Source organism: Cebus imitator, unplaced genomic scaffold, assembly GCF_001604975.1.
Source record: "Cebus imitator isolate Cc_AM_T3 unplaced genomic scaffold, Cebus_imitator-1.0 Scaffold548, whole genome shotgun sequence".
In the NCBI taxonomy this organism is placed as follows: Eukaryota; Metazoa; Chordata; class Mammalia; order Primates; family Cebidae; genus Cebus; species Cebus imitator.
In genome coordinates this window covers 761117-778643 of record NW_016107863.1, presented here as the reverse complement: position 1 = coordinate 778643, position 17527 = coordinate 761117, and the positions used below count along the sequence as shown (strand labels likewise).

General features: G+C 43.4%; 1 protein-coding gene across 9 annotated transcripts in view; it reads left to right on the top strand.

Moving 5' to 3' along the window:
• Positions 1-17527, top strand: part of HECW1 (HECT, C2 and WW domain containing E3 ubiquitin protein ligase 1) — a 453917-nt gene that overhangs the window by 417903 nt on the left and 18487 nt on the right. For all 9 annotated transcript variants that reach the window (XM_017515382.2, XM_017515378.2, XM_017515385.2 and 6 more), the window contains 2 exons: positions 14852-14950; positions 15543-15672. In XM_017515382.2, the coding sequence (XP_017370871.1) occupies positions 14852-14950; positions 15543-15672 (229 nt within the window). The remainder of the gene's footprint in view (positions 1-14851; positions 14951-15542; positions 15673-17527) is intronic.

Here is a 17527-nt window from a genome sequence, read left to right as displayed (position 1 = left end):
CCAGGCAAGCAGGCTTTTATGGTTAAATTTTCTAGATAAATCTGGGCTTGGAACTAGACACTGTATCTCATTCTAAAACTCGATAAATTCTCCTCTTGCATGAAATTAAATATAATACTTTAGTGGAACAACTTACAAATTACAAGACCCTATGCTCAGTGAAAAGTCTTCCAGACAAGCAGGGGGGAGGGATACGCTTCGGGTGGGCACTCCCTCACTTTCCTAAGGCCACCGCAGCAAATTACCACAAACTGACCGTTCTCAGTTCTGGAAGCCAGAAGGCCAACATCAAGGTGTCAGCAAGGCCACACTCCCTCTGAAGGTTCCGAGGGAGAACGTTTTTTGCCTCTTTCAGCTTCTGGGGTCTCAGGGGTTCCTTGGCTTGTGGCTGCATCACTGCAGTCTCTGCCTCGGTCTCATGTGGCCTTCTCATCCGTTCCTGTGTCCTCTCCTCTCTATCTAAAGACGTTTGTCGATGGATTAGGGCCTACCTGGGTAATCCAAGATCATGTTTTCTTGAGATCCTTTACTTAATTATATCTTCAAAGACTTTTTCTAAATAACATCACATTCACAGGTTCCAGGGTTTAGGACATGGGCATGTTTTGTGGGGGCCAACATTCAACCCATTCAGATACCTCCCATCATGGAAACCTGCAAATTTAATAATGCAGTATTATGTTTCACTGTGAACCTTTGGAGTGTCTGTCTGAAGAATATACCAGATTTTGATAGAAAATCCACCAATCTTTCCAACAGCCCTCAAAAGCCTCTGAGAAGAAATCAGTAGTATTCTCCCAAACAGGGAAACAGGAGAATAAGATTTCAATTGTTTGCCTGAGCTCATAAAGCAAATCCACAAAAAAAGTCAACCTGGAGAACTAATGACTGAGGCTCAGACAATGGTAAATAGCTAGAAAATTAAATAACCAAAAGCTGAACTATTAGCTAACATTAGTAGCTAACCTGAGAGCTGAGCTATTTTGGTCCATTGACTAACTACTTTGATTAATTTTGTCCAATGAATTGTTCAGTCATTTGACCATGAACGGCTGTTGCCCTGGATAACTAAATGTACCTCACTTTTGTGACTTGCAGACATAATCTCAGTCATGAGCATCCATGATATTGCAGAACAAAATTTGAACTCTTTCAATAAAGGATACTTGGAGGTTAAGGAGGAAACACGCCTTAGAGGTCAATGAAAGCATCTTTGAGTGTTTTTCATTATTATTTTCTGGCCAGGGCCAGAGTGGTAACATACCTAGACACATCTAGACACAGCAGGAAATCAAAGGTGGGGTTATGTTCTTTATATTTATGGGAAGGTTTATTTTCCTAGATCTTTGTTCCTCAACTCCTTTCCACATTAACCTAACTTAATCCTTATAATCTGTGAAAATGCGATTGATACATTCAGTATTAATACAAGGTAACCAGAATGATGGGTCAAAAAATACCCCCACTTTCAAATGATCAATTTTACTGCAACTATTTTTTTCATTGAATTGAGGAGCAATACTAAATATCTTATTTGCCAATTCTGCATAGTCAGAGGGTATGTTAGAGACTGCACAAGGTACTCTTAGAAGTGCTTTCTCTAAAAGGGAGGCACACCGCGCATGCTTGGCCAGCCACATTGAGGGGAAGCAGCTCTGGTCTCACTCCTCTGTCCCCTGCAGGGCACACATTAGTGGAGGGGACTTGGCGGCACCAGGGCTAGACATTCATTTCAGTTGCTAATTAGCAGTCAGAAGATAATATCCTGTCATTATCTTGTATGGGTGGAGTCTGTTTCACAGCAGATGAAGAACATTTCAAGTTTTCCTGGCTAATTTGTAAAACCGTTTCCACACACAGGGAAGCTATGAAAACCAAATATAAATCATGCCTTGCAATATTTAAACAATTTTTGTGGGCATTGGGGAGGGGATTCCTTACACATTCCCCAAAACATTATCTGAATAAAGGTGGGCATAGAGAATAGATCAAACCTGCCTAACCCCCGTGGCGGTGACCTACATTCCACTCCAGCCACCTGCACCCACAGTGGCCCTCCCAACCTCATTATCACCCAGGACTGTGCCATGTAAGAAACTGAAAACTCTGAAATCTCACTATCAATCATTCTGCAGCCGGCGTTCCCAGCTCCTCCCCCTGCCACCGCTCCTTGCCAGGCTCGTTCTCACCTTGGATTCTCTGTCTTCTCGTAGTCTGGCATGGTTTCCTTCATCCCAGGCCTCCTGAGTGCCTTTGTTCCCTGAACACCCTGTTACCTCCCTGCTCTGTGCTTGCACCCCAGCTGATGGACAAAACGCCTCTGTGCATCAATATTGCAACTCACTCTTCCGCATTCTGTGCCAGGGTAGTTTTCTATACCTCTAGCCCTGGAGAAAATGAAATAATTCCAAGAAAGGGTACAATTCTGAATCACACTCTCTGACCTCAGAAAGTTCCACAGCAAAGCTCACCAGTCCTGTTACGGGGCCATCTTCCATTTCACTGTCCCAAAGCCTCCACCAACCAACATCACCTCCACTATGAGAGTTCTTCAGACCCTACTGAAATGGAAACACTTCAATTTCTCACCCCAAATATAAATGCTACCCAACCTTAACGCCCTCCTCGGAGTCTGGAGTCCGTTCCTACACTCAAGGTGGACCCACCCCCTCGGGCTGTGGGCCCACCGGTCCCCATCTCCACGCCACTCCACCCCCTCGGGCTGTGGGCCCACCGGTCCCCATCTCCACGCCACTCCACCCCCTCGGGCTGTGGGCCCACCGGTCCCCATCTCCACGCCACTCCCCCGTCATCCCTTTCTCACGGATCTTTACACTTTATGCTGTCCCCCTCCTTCTGCTCCTCTCCCTCACTCACTTCCTCACTTACTGAAGTCTGATTTCAGTCATCATCACCAGCACTGTCCTTTCCAGGAGCAGCAGAGACCATCTAATCAACAGGGCCAGTGAACTCTTACCACTATTTACTTGTTTGTTTATTTATTTTGAGACAGAGTCTCGCTCTGTCACCCATGCTGGAGTGCAGTGGTGCAATCTCAGCTCACTGTAACCTCTGCCTCCCGGGTTCAAGTGATTCTCCTGCCTCAGTCTCCCAAGTAGCTGGCATTACAGGCCTGTGCCACCACACTCAGCTAATTTTTTTTTTTTTGTATTTTTAGTAGAGATGGGGTTTCACCCTGTTGGCCAGGCTGGTCTCAAAGTCCTGACCTCAGGTGAGTCACCCACCTTGGCCTCCCAAAGTGCTGGGATTACAGGCGTGAGCCACCACACCCGGCCCACTCTTTAATGGACATTTTACTGCAGTGAGTACAGACTCCTATATGAAATTCTAGCTCGTTAGATTCTGACATGCCATGTCACCTAGTTTTTATTATATCTTTCTTATAAGTAAATAAACATAGTTTTATCACATCAGTAAGGTACACTCATTATGAAAAAAATTAACATACATAAGAAAATATCTTCATGCAGAAATAAATGCCATTATTCTTCTGACCTAAGCTTTTCCATATTTTTTATAGTTGGATGGATGGATGGATGAAAAGACAGATATAGTTTTATATAAAATATAGCAATGTAATCAAAGTTACTGCTTTATAAACTTCTCTCCATACTAACATATGAATTCTAAATTTGTATTTTCAGCTCTGACCTCTCTGTTGAGCTTCAAACTGTATTATCAAAATACGAACTAGACGTCTCCACTTCGATCCTCCTCCAGGTTAACAATTAATCTCCCCCACCTACCCACTCCTTCCTGTCATCCTTCTCTTCCATTGCTGCTCACAGAAAGCTCACTGTCCTGCTGATTTACCCCGAAAATATTCAGCAGGACCCCCTTGACATAATATCCTGTAAACCTGGCCCCTCCTAAAATCTATATCCTTCCTATGGCTGCAAAGCGATTACCCTAAAAATGCCAAAACAAGTATTTCACTCCCGAGTCTAAACCTGTCTATGGGTCCTCATCGTCTACAATTTAAAGGGTAAGCTTGTTGGCAAGGAAAAAAAGACCTTCCAGGATCTCCTGCTTCCTCTCTCCACAACTTTATCTCAAATCTTGTCCTTCCTCATTCTGTATGCTCTAGTAATCATGAATTGCACGCTGTTCTAAACACATCCCATTGTATCTCTTGACTCTTACCCGATGTGATTTTATTTTCTTGGAAAGCCTTTCCCTGTCTTTTTAAGCAGATTAATTTCTATTCATTCTTCCAGGCTAATTCTCAGGCTTACCTCAGTTGTCACCTCCTTCAGGAGGCCTGCCTGGATTTAGTCTCCCCAGAGCCAAGCTATGCTTCCTCCCCTGAGTTCTCACAGAGCCCTGTACACTCCTCTTCTACACACTTGCTCATGGTGATGAGATGCTGCATTGCTGTGTCTATCTCCCTTCCTATCTTGGAAACTCAAAATGAACGGGTACCTTAGGATCTTTCTGTGTGCCTAGGACATGGTAGGCATTTGATAAGTTTGTTGATATTGGAAATGTATGAACACACTGCAGTTTCCCTCACACTGAAACAACAAAAACCCAAACCTCCATTGATGTCACGCCCTCCTCCAATGACCACTCCACTGCTCCCCTTTAGGAGTGCATTCCTAGAAAGAGTTATCTGTGCTGACTTTCTCCACTGCCTCTCCTCCCATTCTCTCCAGCCAGCTTCTTCCCCTGCACCTGTCATGAAGGTCACCAATGCCATCTGGTGACTCTCAGACCGCCTACTGCCTGATCTCAGAGGCACTTGACACAGTCGGCCTCTGCCTCCTTTTGGTACCACGAGCTCTACAGCCCTCGGTTCCTCCAGCCTTGCTGCCTGTTCCTTCTCATGTACTTTATTGTTGCCTCTCATCTTCCAGATCCCTAAACGCTGCATCAGTTAACATTCAGCCCTGGGTCCGCCTCTCCATCTGCACAAACTTCCTCCGTGATCTTGTCCAGATGCCTGGCTTCAAATGCCATCTGCATCCTGATGGCCCGCAGTGACATCTGTAGCACGGCCCTGTGCCCAGAGATACCGACTCTATACAACTGCCTACTCCACAGCTCCACTCAGATATTAATAGGCAGCACAGACAAAATATGTCTGAAAGACAACTCTGCATTTCCTCCTCCAAGCCCTTTGTTCTGGTGTTTCCCATCTCAATAAATGGCACCCAGTTGCTCTGGCCCAAGGCCATGGACTGTTCTTGGTGCCTCTCTTTTTTCTCATCTCCTCCCGCAAATGCATTAGTAAATCCCCTTGTCTCTGTCATGAAAATACATCCAGACTTTGACCTCTCATCACCTCCACTACCACCCGCAGTAGAAGCCACCATCACCCCCATCTGGATGCAGAAGGCTCCAGACAGCCTCTGCCTCCACTCTTGCCAGACTCACCTCTCTCCATGCAGCATCCAGAGTGGTCATTTTAACACATCAGTTCATTCCAAAGACCCTACATGAAACTTCCAGTGGATTCCCATCATACTTAGAATGAAATCTAAAATCCTTCCCGTGGCCTGCCAAGTTTGGCATGATCTATCCCCTGGGTGCCTCTCCAGACTCATGTTCTGCCATTTCCCCCTTCTCTCTCTGGGGTCCAGTGCCACCAGCCTCTTTTCATTGCTCAAATAAACCACATACCTTCCCACCTTAGATCCTTAAGCTGTCCCCCAGCTTGCGATGCTCATTCTCCAGGAGCTCACTCTTTTTTCCTACTCAGATCCTGCATCATCCCCTCAGAAATGTTGATGCTCCCTGGCACATTCAGAAGGAATTATTCTCCCCACTCATCACTTCCCCAAAAGAAACCTGCAGCCCAAATTCTTGGTGGGTGTTTAAGATGATATTTGGTGGGGTAGGAAGTATACTTACAGATTCAGAGAGTGATGAAGAGCTGCTCAGATATGCAGAGCGAGGCACAAGGCCGTGGGGATATAACTTGCATTGCCTCAGAGGGCCCAAGCAGACTTCCTGAAGTTTTCAGGAAAGGCAGGTGATGCCTATGTGTCAATTAGAAAGAAGTATATCATCACTGGTTTAGATACATTTTCCCGCACTCTGTGCTCCATTCCAGTGGTTCTCAAGAGAGGTTCATTTTACGCCATCACTCTCTCTACCAGTGGACATTGGCAATGTCAGGAGATAGTTTGGGTTGTTACAACTTGGGAGGCCAGTCTTATTGGCATCTAGTAGGTAGAGATCAGAGATACTGTTAAACATCCTATAATACACAGGACAGCAAACATCAATAGTGCCGAGGCTAAGGAACCGGCTGTACTCTTTCGAGAACTGCAAAAGACTCCTTAAAGGAACTTAACGCAGGTCCTGGTCCATTACCAGGGAAGCAGTGTCTGGGAAAGATCCAAGAAGTATCAGAGATAGAACACATGACTGCTACAGAGAGAATCTTCTAGACTTCAGCTGACACAAACCACCTGGTTGTCAACCTGCAAGAGGTAGGCGGTGCGTAGGTGCATGCAGTCCCCAGAGTCATGGCTTGGGAAACAGGCCATTGCAATGGTGTCCTGGGGGCGTCCAGGTATGCATGCAGTTACAGCAACCCTCTGGCCTCATTCACTGACCCAACAAAATGTGTGAACCCCTAAAATTGCCAGTACAGTGTTTGTTTCGACAGACGTTTGTGCTCCAGAAGATGCCACAGTGGTTAGAGGAGGCCTTGGTAGACTAATGACTGTGCAGGGTTTTCCGCAGACCTGTGTCCTGCCGAGTGTTTCTGCGTCTGCCTCAGCCCCCATCTCCTCACCAAAGGCCCAAGAGCCAAGCACATTATCACCAAATGCCCAGCCTCTTTACAGTGCCCAGTACGCCATGTGGTTACCTCTCCAGGCAGGAAGGGCCTGTTTTGGGTCCCCCGAGTCTGAAGCTTATCAGGGAGTATTTTTCATGCTGAGTTGTGATGCGTCAAAAGATGCAGCAGCCAAGAATTAAGCAGACGGGGACAAGTAGCCAGACCTGTGGAGGCAACAGGTCAAGAAGAAGAGACTCAAGGTCACCAAAACCAGGAGACCCCCTGAATCAATCCTTAGCAGCCTAAGCTTAATGCTAGGAAAGCAAACTGCCAGAGCTGCCCTACAGAGCCTTTTCAGACTTGGCATATTGCCTGGGTGCTGCACTGAGAGTTTCACTCAAGTTTTATATCACTTTCATATAAAAGGATTAACTAGAAGCCTTTTAAAGTCTTTTCTTTCACTGTCCAAAGTGTCCTTCCAGAGTATCATTAGGTCTTTTATTTTCTTTGCTTGGTGAGCTATCCTGCTTCCCTTCCATAAATCGTGGCCTGTAAATAAGAGACAAACTCTTGCAAACTTTCCAACTGCATTTTTTTTTTGTCATTACAAAAACTGCTTTCATTTAAAGACTCTGTTGAAAAATACACTGAAATCATTATATACTAATTCCTGCTAAAACATGTTCCCCTGCAGTGATTCACTGGAGAGACTGAAGAGGGAGAGAAGGGAGGGGGAGAGACCTGCTATTTCAGCCCCTTGATGTAAAACACTTCTACATCTTCCCGTACATTAACTCAGCCCCTAAACTCTCCTCTGCAGTTTGCTATTTCTGTCCATCTTCCTGGATGGAGACCTACTGTAGACATTGGAAATTTGAGCAATTAACCTAGTTCAAATTGTTCAAATGATATATGACATTTCAGACATTTTCTGTGGGTTTGTATAGTTGTGCTCCACTGGGATAAAACCAGATGATGATTTTCAATTTAATTCCATTCAACAAATCTTGATTGAGACCTTACCTGTGCCAAGCACCATGATACATAAATGCTGTTTATAAACAGAGCAGAAGTTTGCAGCAGGAAATTGCAGGCTAGCCGCTGTCAGCCCAATCCACATTTTCCCTCTGCAATCCAGAATGGATATTTAGGACTAGGGTTCCAAGTGTGGTGTAAGAAGCTAGACGTGTCAGTCTATGGATAGGAATTTATTAGACTCTCAGGTGGACTGACCTCCACTAGTCCTCATATGAAGGACTTTTAGCATCTTAGCAGCTGTCTAGTAAGTGCTGTTATGATTCCCATTTTGCAGATGAGTTAACTGAGACCCACGGATATTAAACAGGTCTTCCAAGGTCATGCAGGTCAGAAGATTCAAACCAAGGCAGCCTAACATTAGACCTTGTGATGTCATCCTCCACAACACATTGCCTTTCTTGGATTATTGGCAAATATCCTGAAGAGAAGTCAAGTCAACAAACAGTAATGCACTCAAAGGGAGGATTGAGTCTTTTGGAGGCCTTTAAGCCACTTGGGAAGATGTGCTGGAAATGTGTGAAACTCCATTACCTTTTGAACTCTCACTAAAATGTGTAAAACCCAGATGGAATTTTGAGAAATCCTTGCCAATAACATTGGCTACCTTCAGATCTCCTGCCATAAGAGCCCTCCACGTCTTTTTGAAAGGTCAGAGTGGCTGTAGTCGTTTTCTTCAGCATAGGTCAGGTTGATCTCCCAGATATCTGGGGAGGTGCTGATGTGTATGCACCAAGAATGACATCTGCCCTTTCCCAAAGTTACCCCACAGTCCCAGTGCACACTGGGTCCAGGCATCCCCCCAGGATCTATGAACAGACAGATAAAGATGAAAAGCATATTTGTTTCCATCAGAGAGGAAAGGGCTGAACCAAGCATGGAGCATCTTAAAAAGAAATATCTTGCAGTGTATTAAAGGATAATGAAAACTGCTATTTGCATGTATTGAGGGTACTGTACTGTACCATGGTACTGTACTGTACCATGGTGGGAACACAATGGCACAGAGGTCCCATCTACATATGCATGCCCCTGCTCTCACCAACTGCCAGTCAGGGGAAGAGTCTTCTCAGGGTCACAAACATCGCCTCCAGGGATAGAGTTGACTCATTTAAAACATATATTTTATGTATCACTTGTTTTTTACTTTATACTAAAAAATACCCAATTCTGTTATTTTTCTTTGGCAGGAGGGAAGGGGTTGATGATATCAAAAACAAAAACTTGCAACATACTAAAACCAAGGATATGAAAATAATTATATCAGAGTCCAGGAATGTCTCCATAAACCACGGGGTTGTGGTTTGGACTGAGGAATCTAACCGTGAATTGTCTGTCCTCTTCATCTGAAGGAAAACAGACCATGCCTTCCTCACCAAGGAGACTTGGACTTCACTGAGCCTCAACAGAAAGGATTTTGTTGTGGTTGTTAAATGTGGGTTCCTGGTATTTTGCTATGTTGCTAATATTTCTGTGGTCTCAGGTCTAAATGGCTGGAAACACATCTCTAATTGATAAATCAATAGGAAAATATGCTTTATATGTTTCTTAAAAGTCAGAAATATGTCTTATGGTGATGGCATGTCAGAAACTCCTGGGAGGTTTCAAATTACACAGAAAACAGAGTCAGAAGGAGAGACTCTTCCCACTCCACTGCCAAGGAGTCTCCATTCCTGACCCATCCCGCTGTGGCTAGAAGGGGGAAAAGGCTGGGACCCACCATCCGCTGCTGGGAGGCTGCACGGGCTGACCTGCCTTGCCTCCTCTTCTCAGCCACCTGCACGTGGTGTGCACGTGCACCTGCTGGAGACCAGGGTCTGAGGCCTCTCTTGTGAAGAGGAGTTGAAGGATGCCCATCATTGAAACTTAGACACACATGGGAAATGGCAGAAAGCAGATTCTGAGCAGGGAACCCGAGGGCCCTTCAGATATGATAGCCCCCATGAGAAGCAGAAGAATGGCCCAGGGAGCCGGGGTGCCCAACATGGCCTGAGGGGTAGAGGTGAACACGGTAGCTGTTCCCTCCACCCACCAGACCCTGGCTGCCCTAGGGGCTAAAGGACCATAAGCAAACTTCAAAAGCAGTCCCTGTAAACTCTCAGGGCCCAGGAAACTCCTCTGCGAAGCCCCTCTAAGAAAGCAGGACAACACAGAGGAGCCACTCCCTACCAGCAAAGTAAAAGCAAGCACAGGCCAGGAAAAAGAACAGAAGTGGGGCTGCAGCCTGGGCAGGCAGTGGCAGCACCAGCACAGGCATGACATGAACCACAAGTCTATGACATGCTGACTTGCAGAGGCTGAAACGGTAGAAGTTGCGTTCACCCATGGCCTCCAGAATGTCAGCACAGAAAAAGCGGGGAGCAGTGCTACACTCCAGGAGCAGAGCTGGCCTGCAATATCCATCAAGACTCCTGAGATCTGTGGAAAGAAAGAAGTGAGCAAAGCACACACACACACACACACACACACACACACACACACACACACACACACGGGCTTTCAAACGGGGCAGGTTTTTTTTTGTTTTGTTTTGTTTTTTTGAGACAGAGTTTCACTCTTGTTGTCCAGGCTGGAGTGCAATGGCACAATCTTGGCTCACACAACCTCCAACTCCCAGGTTCAAGCAATTCTCCTGCCTCAGCCTCCTGAGTAGCTGGGATTACAGGCATGTGCCACCACACCTGGCTAATTTTGTATTTTAGTAGATTTCTCCATGTTGGTCAGTCTGGTGTCAAACTCCTGACCTCAGGTGATCTGCCTGCCTCGGCCTCTCAAAGTGCTGGGATTACAGGTGTGAGCCACTGCACTGGGGCAGGTTATTTAAGTAACACAGACTCACACCCACAGGCAGGGGGGCGGCTCCGCTACTTCTGTAGGGTCTTAATTTATCATCAGAACTTTGTTTATGCCAAGTAACTTACCTTGAAACCTCAGCACTTTATTTTGCTTAAATTATCGGATAGTTTCTTCATAGCTAGACATGCTACCTTAGACTCAGAGACTAGGGAAAGATATTTTCTTTCTGTCTCATACTTCCTCCACGTTTGTAACCTGTGTTAACAGCAAATATAATCAACTTCCCCGCAAGCAATTGCTTGGGCTAGGGGAGATCAGTACAGATGATGAATAAAGGAGATGCACCATTACTAGAAGGTGTTTTCTCCTTCATGGACTTGCACACACAGCAATTCATCAGCTATTGGTTTGTTGTCTTTTTTTTTTTTTTCCGTCAGCTATTATTTTAGGTTTGAATTGTACAGTTGCTGTATTTTGCTTTATACTAACATGTCCCAGACCATAGTTCATGGCTCTGGAATATACCTTATAGTATGTATGGGACTGGCCTAGAGCCATCCCATCTGTGGTTATGTAAAGCCAAACCACATTATCATAGCTTTGTTGCACAATTATTTTTAAAAATCCAGGGCTTATTGGTTGCCCATGTTAGTCTGTGAAACTAGTGTAATTCTGCCTTTAGAAATTCCACCTTATTGTCTACCCAATTCAAAGCAAATACACAATTCTCTGTTGGCAGTCTGCGCTGCAGTCCCCTGTGCTAGGAAACCCCATGTCCTGCACTCCATCTGATCCCATCCCCTGGTTGCGAGGCAAGCAACAGTGGTTCTCACTGCAAAGTACTCGAGACTGAGATTTCCTCCCTGGTTGTTCATGATTGATCCGGGTTAGAATAGTTAAGAGAATCATGCTGACACTTTAGACCTGGATCAGAGGGAGTCAAGTTGGTCTCTCTTGTGTTGAACTCTGGGATGTAAACCATGGGAGGTGTTGGCAGTGAGAGGAGAAACGAGCTTAGAGGAGCCGAGGCAAGAAACTGGACGAGGAGGGGCAACATTGCTCACCTCCCTGGTGTTCCTGAGGCCCAACTGCATTCCTAACCCTGGATTCCTGGAGAGACCCATGGCCTTAGAGGGCTTAAGCTGGTTGAAGGTTACTTGAACCAAAATACATCTAATTAGCACAAGAGATGTTGGTAGCCAACATAAAATACTAATAGCAAAAATTTTTAACATTTAAAAAGTGAAGTTTTCAGAAGAGGAAACTGAGAAGGAGGAGATTAAACCCTCGCACAAGGTCACACAGCAGGCAGCCTGGCCCCAGAGCCCAGACTAGCAACCTCTCCATCGCTCACATCTCAAAAGACACAAAGGAAAAGGCCTGATCTGGTGTCAGGCAGATGTGAGTCAGTTTCCTCGCTGTACCACTTGCCTGGGGCTACTTATTGACCCTCAGTTTCTTAATCTGCAAAATGGAGATGACCAAAACCATAAAATAGAATTGTTGCAAGGGTCATTAAGATATTGTGAATAACATGCCTTGGCCCAATAGGCATTTGATAAAAGTTACTTCTAATCTGTTTCCAATTTTTCATTTTTAATTAACTACAGTGACTAGAGCTGATGGAATTATTGTGAAGAGTGGTAATAGTCAGCATCCTTCAGTATTTTTACTGTTAAATATATTGCTGAGATAGACGTGCTTTATTTTGTTAAGGAAGCATTCTCTTGCTGGTTTACTACAAAGATTTTTTTTCTCTAGAAATTGGTGATGATATTTTCAAGTAACTTTCTAGTTTATATCCCCCAAAAAGGTCGTATGATGTTTGTCTTTTGACCTTAAACTTGATTTTAGTAATAGAATTCTTAATATTGAACTATCCTGATTCTAATTAAACATCCGTAATCATTTTGCATTGTTCTGGGAATGAACTAGTAGATGCAATTCTCTTGTGTTTATTTAGGATTTATGTACAAGTGACATTTTCTCTGGTTCTCTGTCTTGTTTTATCATTTCCAGGTTCTACTCTGTGGTTATGGTAGCTCATAATGATGAATTAAGAGGTTTTCCACCCCTTTCTGATTTCTGGAACTGTTTAAATAACAGAAAGGTTTTCTGTCCTTGAGTCTTTGAAAGAACACATCTTTAAAAATATGTATATCCAGTCCCAGTATCAGTTTTGGAGATAGTCCTTTTTATTGAAAGTTTTCTACTTGGCACTATGGTTATCGGTCTATTTAAGTTTTCTACATCTTCCTGAATAAATTTGAAAAATTTTTATTTTGTTAAAATTTTTTAATTCATTGAGATACTCAATTGTTTAGCACTAAGCTGAAAATAGTAATCCATTTAATGTTATCATTTATTCCATATCTACATATATTTATTACCTGCTATGATTCCCAGCTCTCTTTATTGGATCCTCAGGGGCCCCCTCTAAGTGGGGAAGCCCCAGGCCCAGCCCCTCCGTGCTGACCTTTGCTCCTTTCCTGGTTTGGATCATCTTGGTCATCTCGACCTAGATGGCCACAACCCTACTATCATGTTAGAAGCATTCGTTACAATGCCCTAGAGTCTATTTAGAGCAGGTGGGCCAACCTTCTGTTGGGGTAGAAGATAACTGCTTTTATACACAGGATGTGGTTACTATCTTGGGGACCGGTCAGTTATTGGGGTGGTCAGGAAAGGGCACTGAGGAATGAAGCACTGGTGGGGTACCCAGTCTCAAGGACCCACTATTCCAGAAGCCCCCTATCCACAGGGCCCCACAGCACCTACACTGAGATTCTGTTTGCCTCTAGTCTCTCGGAGTCAATAACACCAGTATGTTATTTCATAGAAAAAGAATCGACTACTTCAAACACACCAATTTGAAGTGTTTTTATAAATATGCTTATTCTATGGAATCAGATAATCTATTCACTTTAACATTTTTATAGCAGCGATAGAGATGGAAACCCTCTGAGTCCAAAAAGAGCCACACAAAAGGCATTGGAGATAGGTTAGTTGAAAATTCTGACAGGGAGAATCTGAGAAAATTCACAACTAAATCAATGATTAGGTGAAAACCTAGTTAGAGTGGACACCGGGGAGATCCCAGTTATGAAGGTAGGTGCCACTGGCCGGGTGTGGTGGCGCACACCTATAATCCCAGCACTTTGGGAGGCCGAGGCAGGCAGATCACAAGATCAGGAGTTTGAGACCTGCCTGGCCAGTATGGTGAAACCCCCTCTCTACTAAAAATACAAAAATTAGCCAGGCACGGTGGCAAGTACCTGCAGTTCTAGCTGCTCAGGGGACTGAGGCAGGGGAATTGCTTGAACCCAGGAGGTGGAGGTTGCAGTGAGCCGAGATCGTGCCACTGCAGTCCAGCCTGGGCGACAGAGTGAGACTCCATCTCGAAAAAAAGAAAGGAGAAGACAAAAGAGGAAAGAAAAGTAGGTGCCGGAGACAGGCAAGGCCCACGTGGTGGGGAAAGCACAGGGTGCTAGAACAGGCAGGCAAGAAGCTGGTTTAGGAGCAGGCAACAGTGGGATCAAGCCCAGGTAGCCTCAGCGTTTTGCTGAGCAGGTTACTAGCAAAATGCTCAGGAAGTTAATGCTCTGACAAGGATTTAAATCAGTAAAGGCACTTATATCTGGAGGTGGCCAGGTCTATATGGCCAGTTCTTACCTAGCAGTGACCTCATTCTGTCTTTTACATGGCTGGCAATTTTAAAGAACAATGCCCACTCAGCTTACCATGTTGTAATTCTGTGTAACTCTTCCCCGCTGTCTGCAAGAACAACTGCCATATGGGCTCCATACTCAAATCTCCACCTGCCAGCATGGACCGTAAGTAATGTAGATAAAATGCTTGAATGGGTAAGGACACACATCCAGAAAGCCCTCTGCATCGCTGGATCCAGGTCTGCCTGCAGTTCAGTGTGGGCTATTTTTCTAAGATTCCTGAATTCCCCTTCCCAGTGCTTTCCTCTTCTTGGGTCCTCATTCTCCCAGGTCTGAAAAAGATTCTGGAAAAATGACTCCAGTCTGCTACACGGCGGGGAGAGGAGGCTTCCTTTAATACCTAGCAAGCACGCAGGCATTGCTCATGGTAAAGCATAAGGAGGTGGAGAACGGGCGCCTCCCTTGCATCATCAATAAGGAGATTCCTTAAAGCAGCTTAAGATGAATACTCTAAACAAACACATCAGATAAAAATGCAAATTAAAATATTTAACAATGTAAATTTCCACCTGCCCATTTCTCTGCTTTGTCTGTGTTCCAGGTTCAGATTTAGTGGTCGCATCCTGGGCCTGGCTCTGATCCATCAGTACCTTCTTGACGCTTTCTTCACGAGGCCCTTCTATAAGGCACTCCTGAGACTGTAAGTGATTTGCAGACCACACTTCCATCCCAGCCCCATCTGCAGGGCAAGGACACCAGCCTCCCTGGTGCCACTGACCCTTTTGTACCTGTTTTGCCCTAACCATTCCTGTTAGTGTTATGGTGCCTTTTTGTCCTGAGTGCTTTAAGTACAATAAAAAGGCATTTGGGGATTTTTCTGTTGGTGTAGGATTCTGTTATCAAAATGTCATATCATGGAGATGAATCACTTTATATAAAAATTATAATAATATTACAAACATTGTGTTAAACTATTCAGTAGAACTGATCTGTTTATAACTTAGTTGTTTTAAAATGATAGCTTTCTCCAATTTTCATGCAAAGAGTCCGTGAGCCAATAATTATTTCATGTTTGTTATTGTAAATAATTTCACATTTCCTTTTCAAAGGAAAATTACTGAATGAACTAAAATGACTGAATGAGCTGATTCGTCAGTGTATTCAAAAGCATCAAATTGTTAGGCTAAGTCTGTGATGTTTTAGCCAGGAATGATACAACCACATTTTGAAGTGAGGTTTGGGTATCCATTTGTTCAGTAATTCTGTTTGCCTTTCTCACTGAATCCACCCAGGCCCTGTGATTTGAGTGACCTGGAATATTTGGATGAGGAATTCCACCAGAGCTTGCAGTGGATGAAGGACAACAACATCACAGACATCCTAGACCTCACTTTCACTGTTAATGAAGAGGTTTTTGGACAGGTTTGTGTGATATGGGGCTTGGAAAAGGGATTTTGTTTTTTACTGTGGAAAATGCACATAACATACAATTTATCATCTTAATCATTTTTATGGGTATACTTCGTTGTTGTTAAGTATATCCACGTTGTTGGGCATCCAATCTCTAGAAATTTTTCTTCTTGCAAAACTGAAACTCTGCCCATTAAACAAAAACTTTCAATTTCTCCCACCCTCAACTCTGGGCAACTACCATTCTGTTTTCTGTTTCTATGAATTTGACTACTCTAGATACTTCATATAAGTGGAATTATACAATATTTGTCTTTTTGTGGCTGACTTATTTCACTTAGCGTAGTGTCCTCAAGATTCATCCATGTTGTACCGTGTGTCAGAATTTCCTTCCTCTTTAAGGCTAAATAATATTTCATTATGTGTCTGTGTGTGTGTATATATATACACACACATAGATATACAAATATATATAGAATTAGTCTTTTATATATAATATTCCTTTTTAAGGCTGAATATTTCATTATATGTATATTATATATATAAAGAAATATGATATATATACATATATATATATGCCATATTTTGTTTATCCATTTATCCATTTGTCTGTTGATGAACACCTGGATTTATTCCATCTTTTGGCTATTGTGAATCATGCTGCTGTGACCATGAGTGTACAAATATCTGTTCAAGTCCCTGCTCTCAATAATTTTGAATATATACACAGAAATGGGATTGCTGGATCATGTGGTAATGGGATTTTGTTTTTAAATTAGCGAATAAAGGATCTCATTCATTCAAAACAATTCCTGGGGAACTACTTCCTTTAGTAAATCTACCCATGTGCTTTTTCTTCTTTTTCTTGTTACAACATGGATCTACTTTATGGAGCTTTTTGAAAATCAAATGTGATATTAAAAAAAATACTCAGTGACCAGGCTGTAAAAAAAAAGAAAAGAAAATGTGATAATGGACCAGAAAGCATTTTTATAAAGTATGCCGTACATACATCAGGTATTTCCGTTATCTGTGCCACTGCAGAAATGATTCTTTTTATCACATCCAGTTATCTATTCCTCTAAATACATATATCTCAACACTAAATAAGATAAAGTTTCCCATCTGTTTTCTACTAGCTTTTATATAACATCAAATCTTCCAATCAAATTGATTACAGTTTTAACAGAAAATAGCCATAGCCTGAGTAGATTTAACAGTCAAGGTTTGGGGAACCCATTTGCTAGAGATCCCCAAAGCCTGTGACATATGGTAATTTGTAACAGGGTTGTTGTGATAGTCAAGTCAGAATGCTTTAAGGGCACTTCACTTGAATGTGGACAGTGAGCTGGGTTGCTGTGTGAGCGTGAATGAATGCAGCAGGCCACCGAGCACCCACATCCCAGTCAAGAGTCTTGGGTAGGTCCTAGAAAATATCAACATTCTGTTGTATTTCCTCTGTAAAAACATGCCTGTGAAGAATGTTTTCTTACATAGTTGAGAAAAGAAATATTTCTTCCTAAAACACTAAAGAGCACATTTATATATGTTCAAGAATATGCTACTCATTTAACTTTCATGCCATGTACTCATTGAGCAGGCAAACCATTCTCTGTGCATGACTACTTTTAGCCCATCTTTCACACATGCCCTGTTGTAGAGGGTAAATTTGTATGTAAAATATACACAATTATTTAACACATTGTATTAAGACAAATGGGTAGCCATCTGTGAAAGTTTTAAGTTAGATCCCTAACCTCACTTCTTACACTAAATAAATTGCAGCTGTATCAGAAACCTGAATGAGAAAGAAAGACAGGAAGAAAAGGAAAGGAAAGGAAAGGAAAGGAAAGGAAAGGAAAGGAAA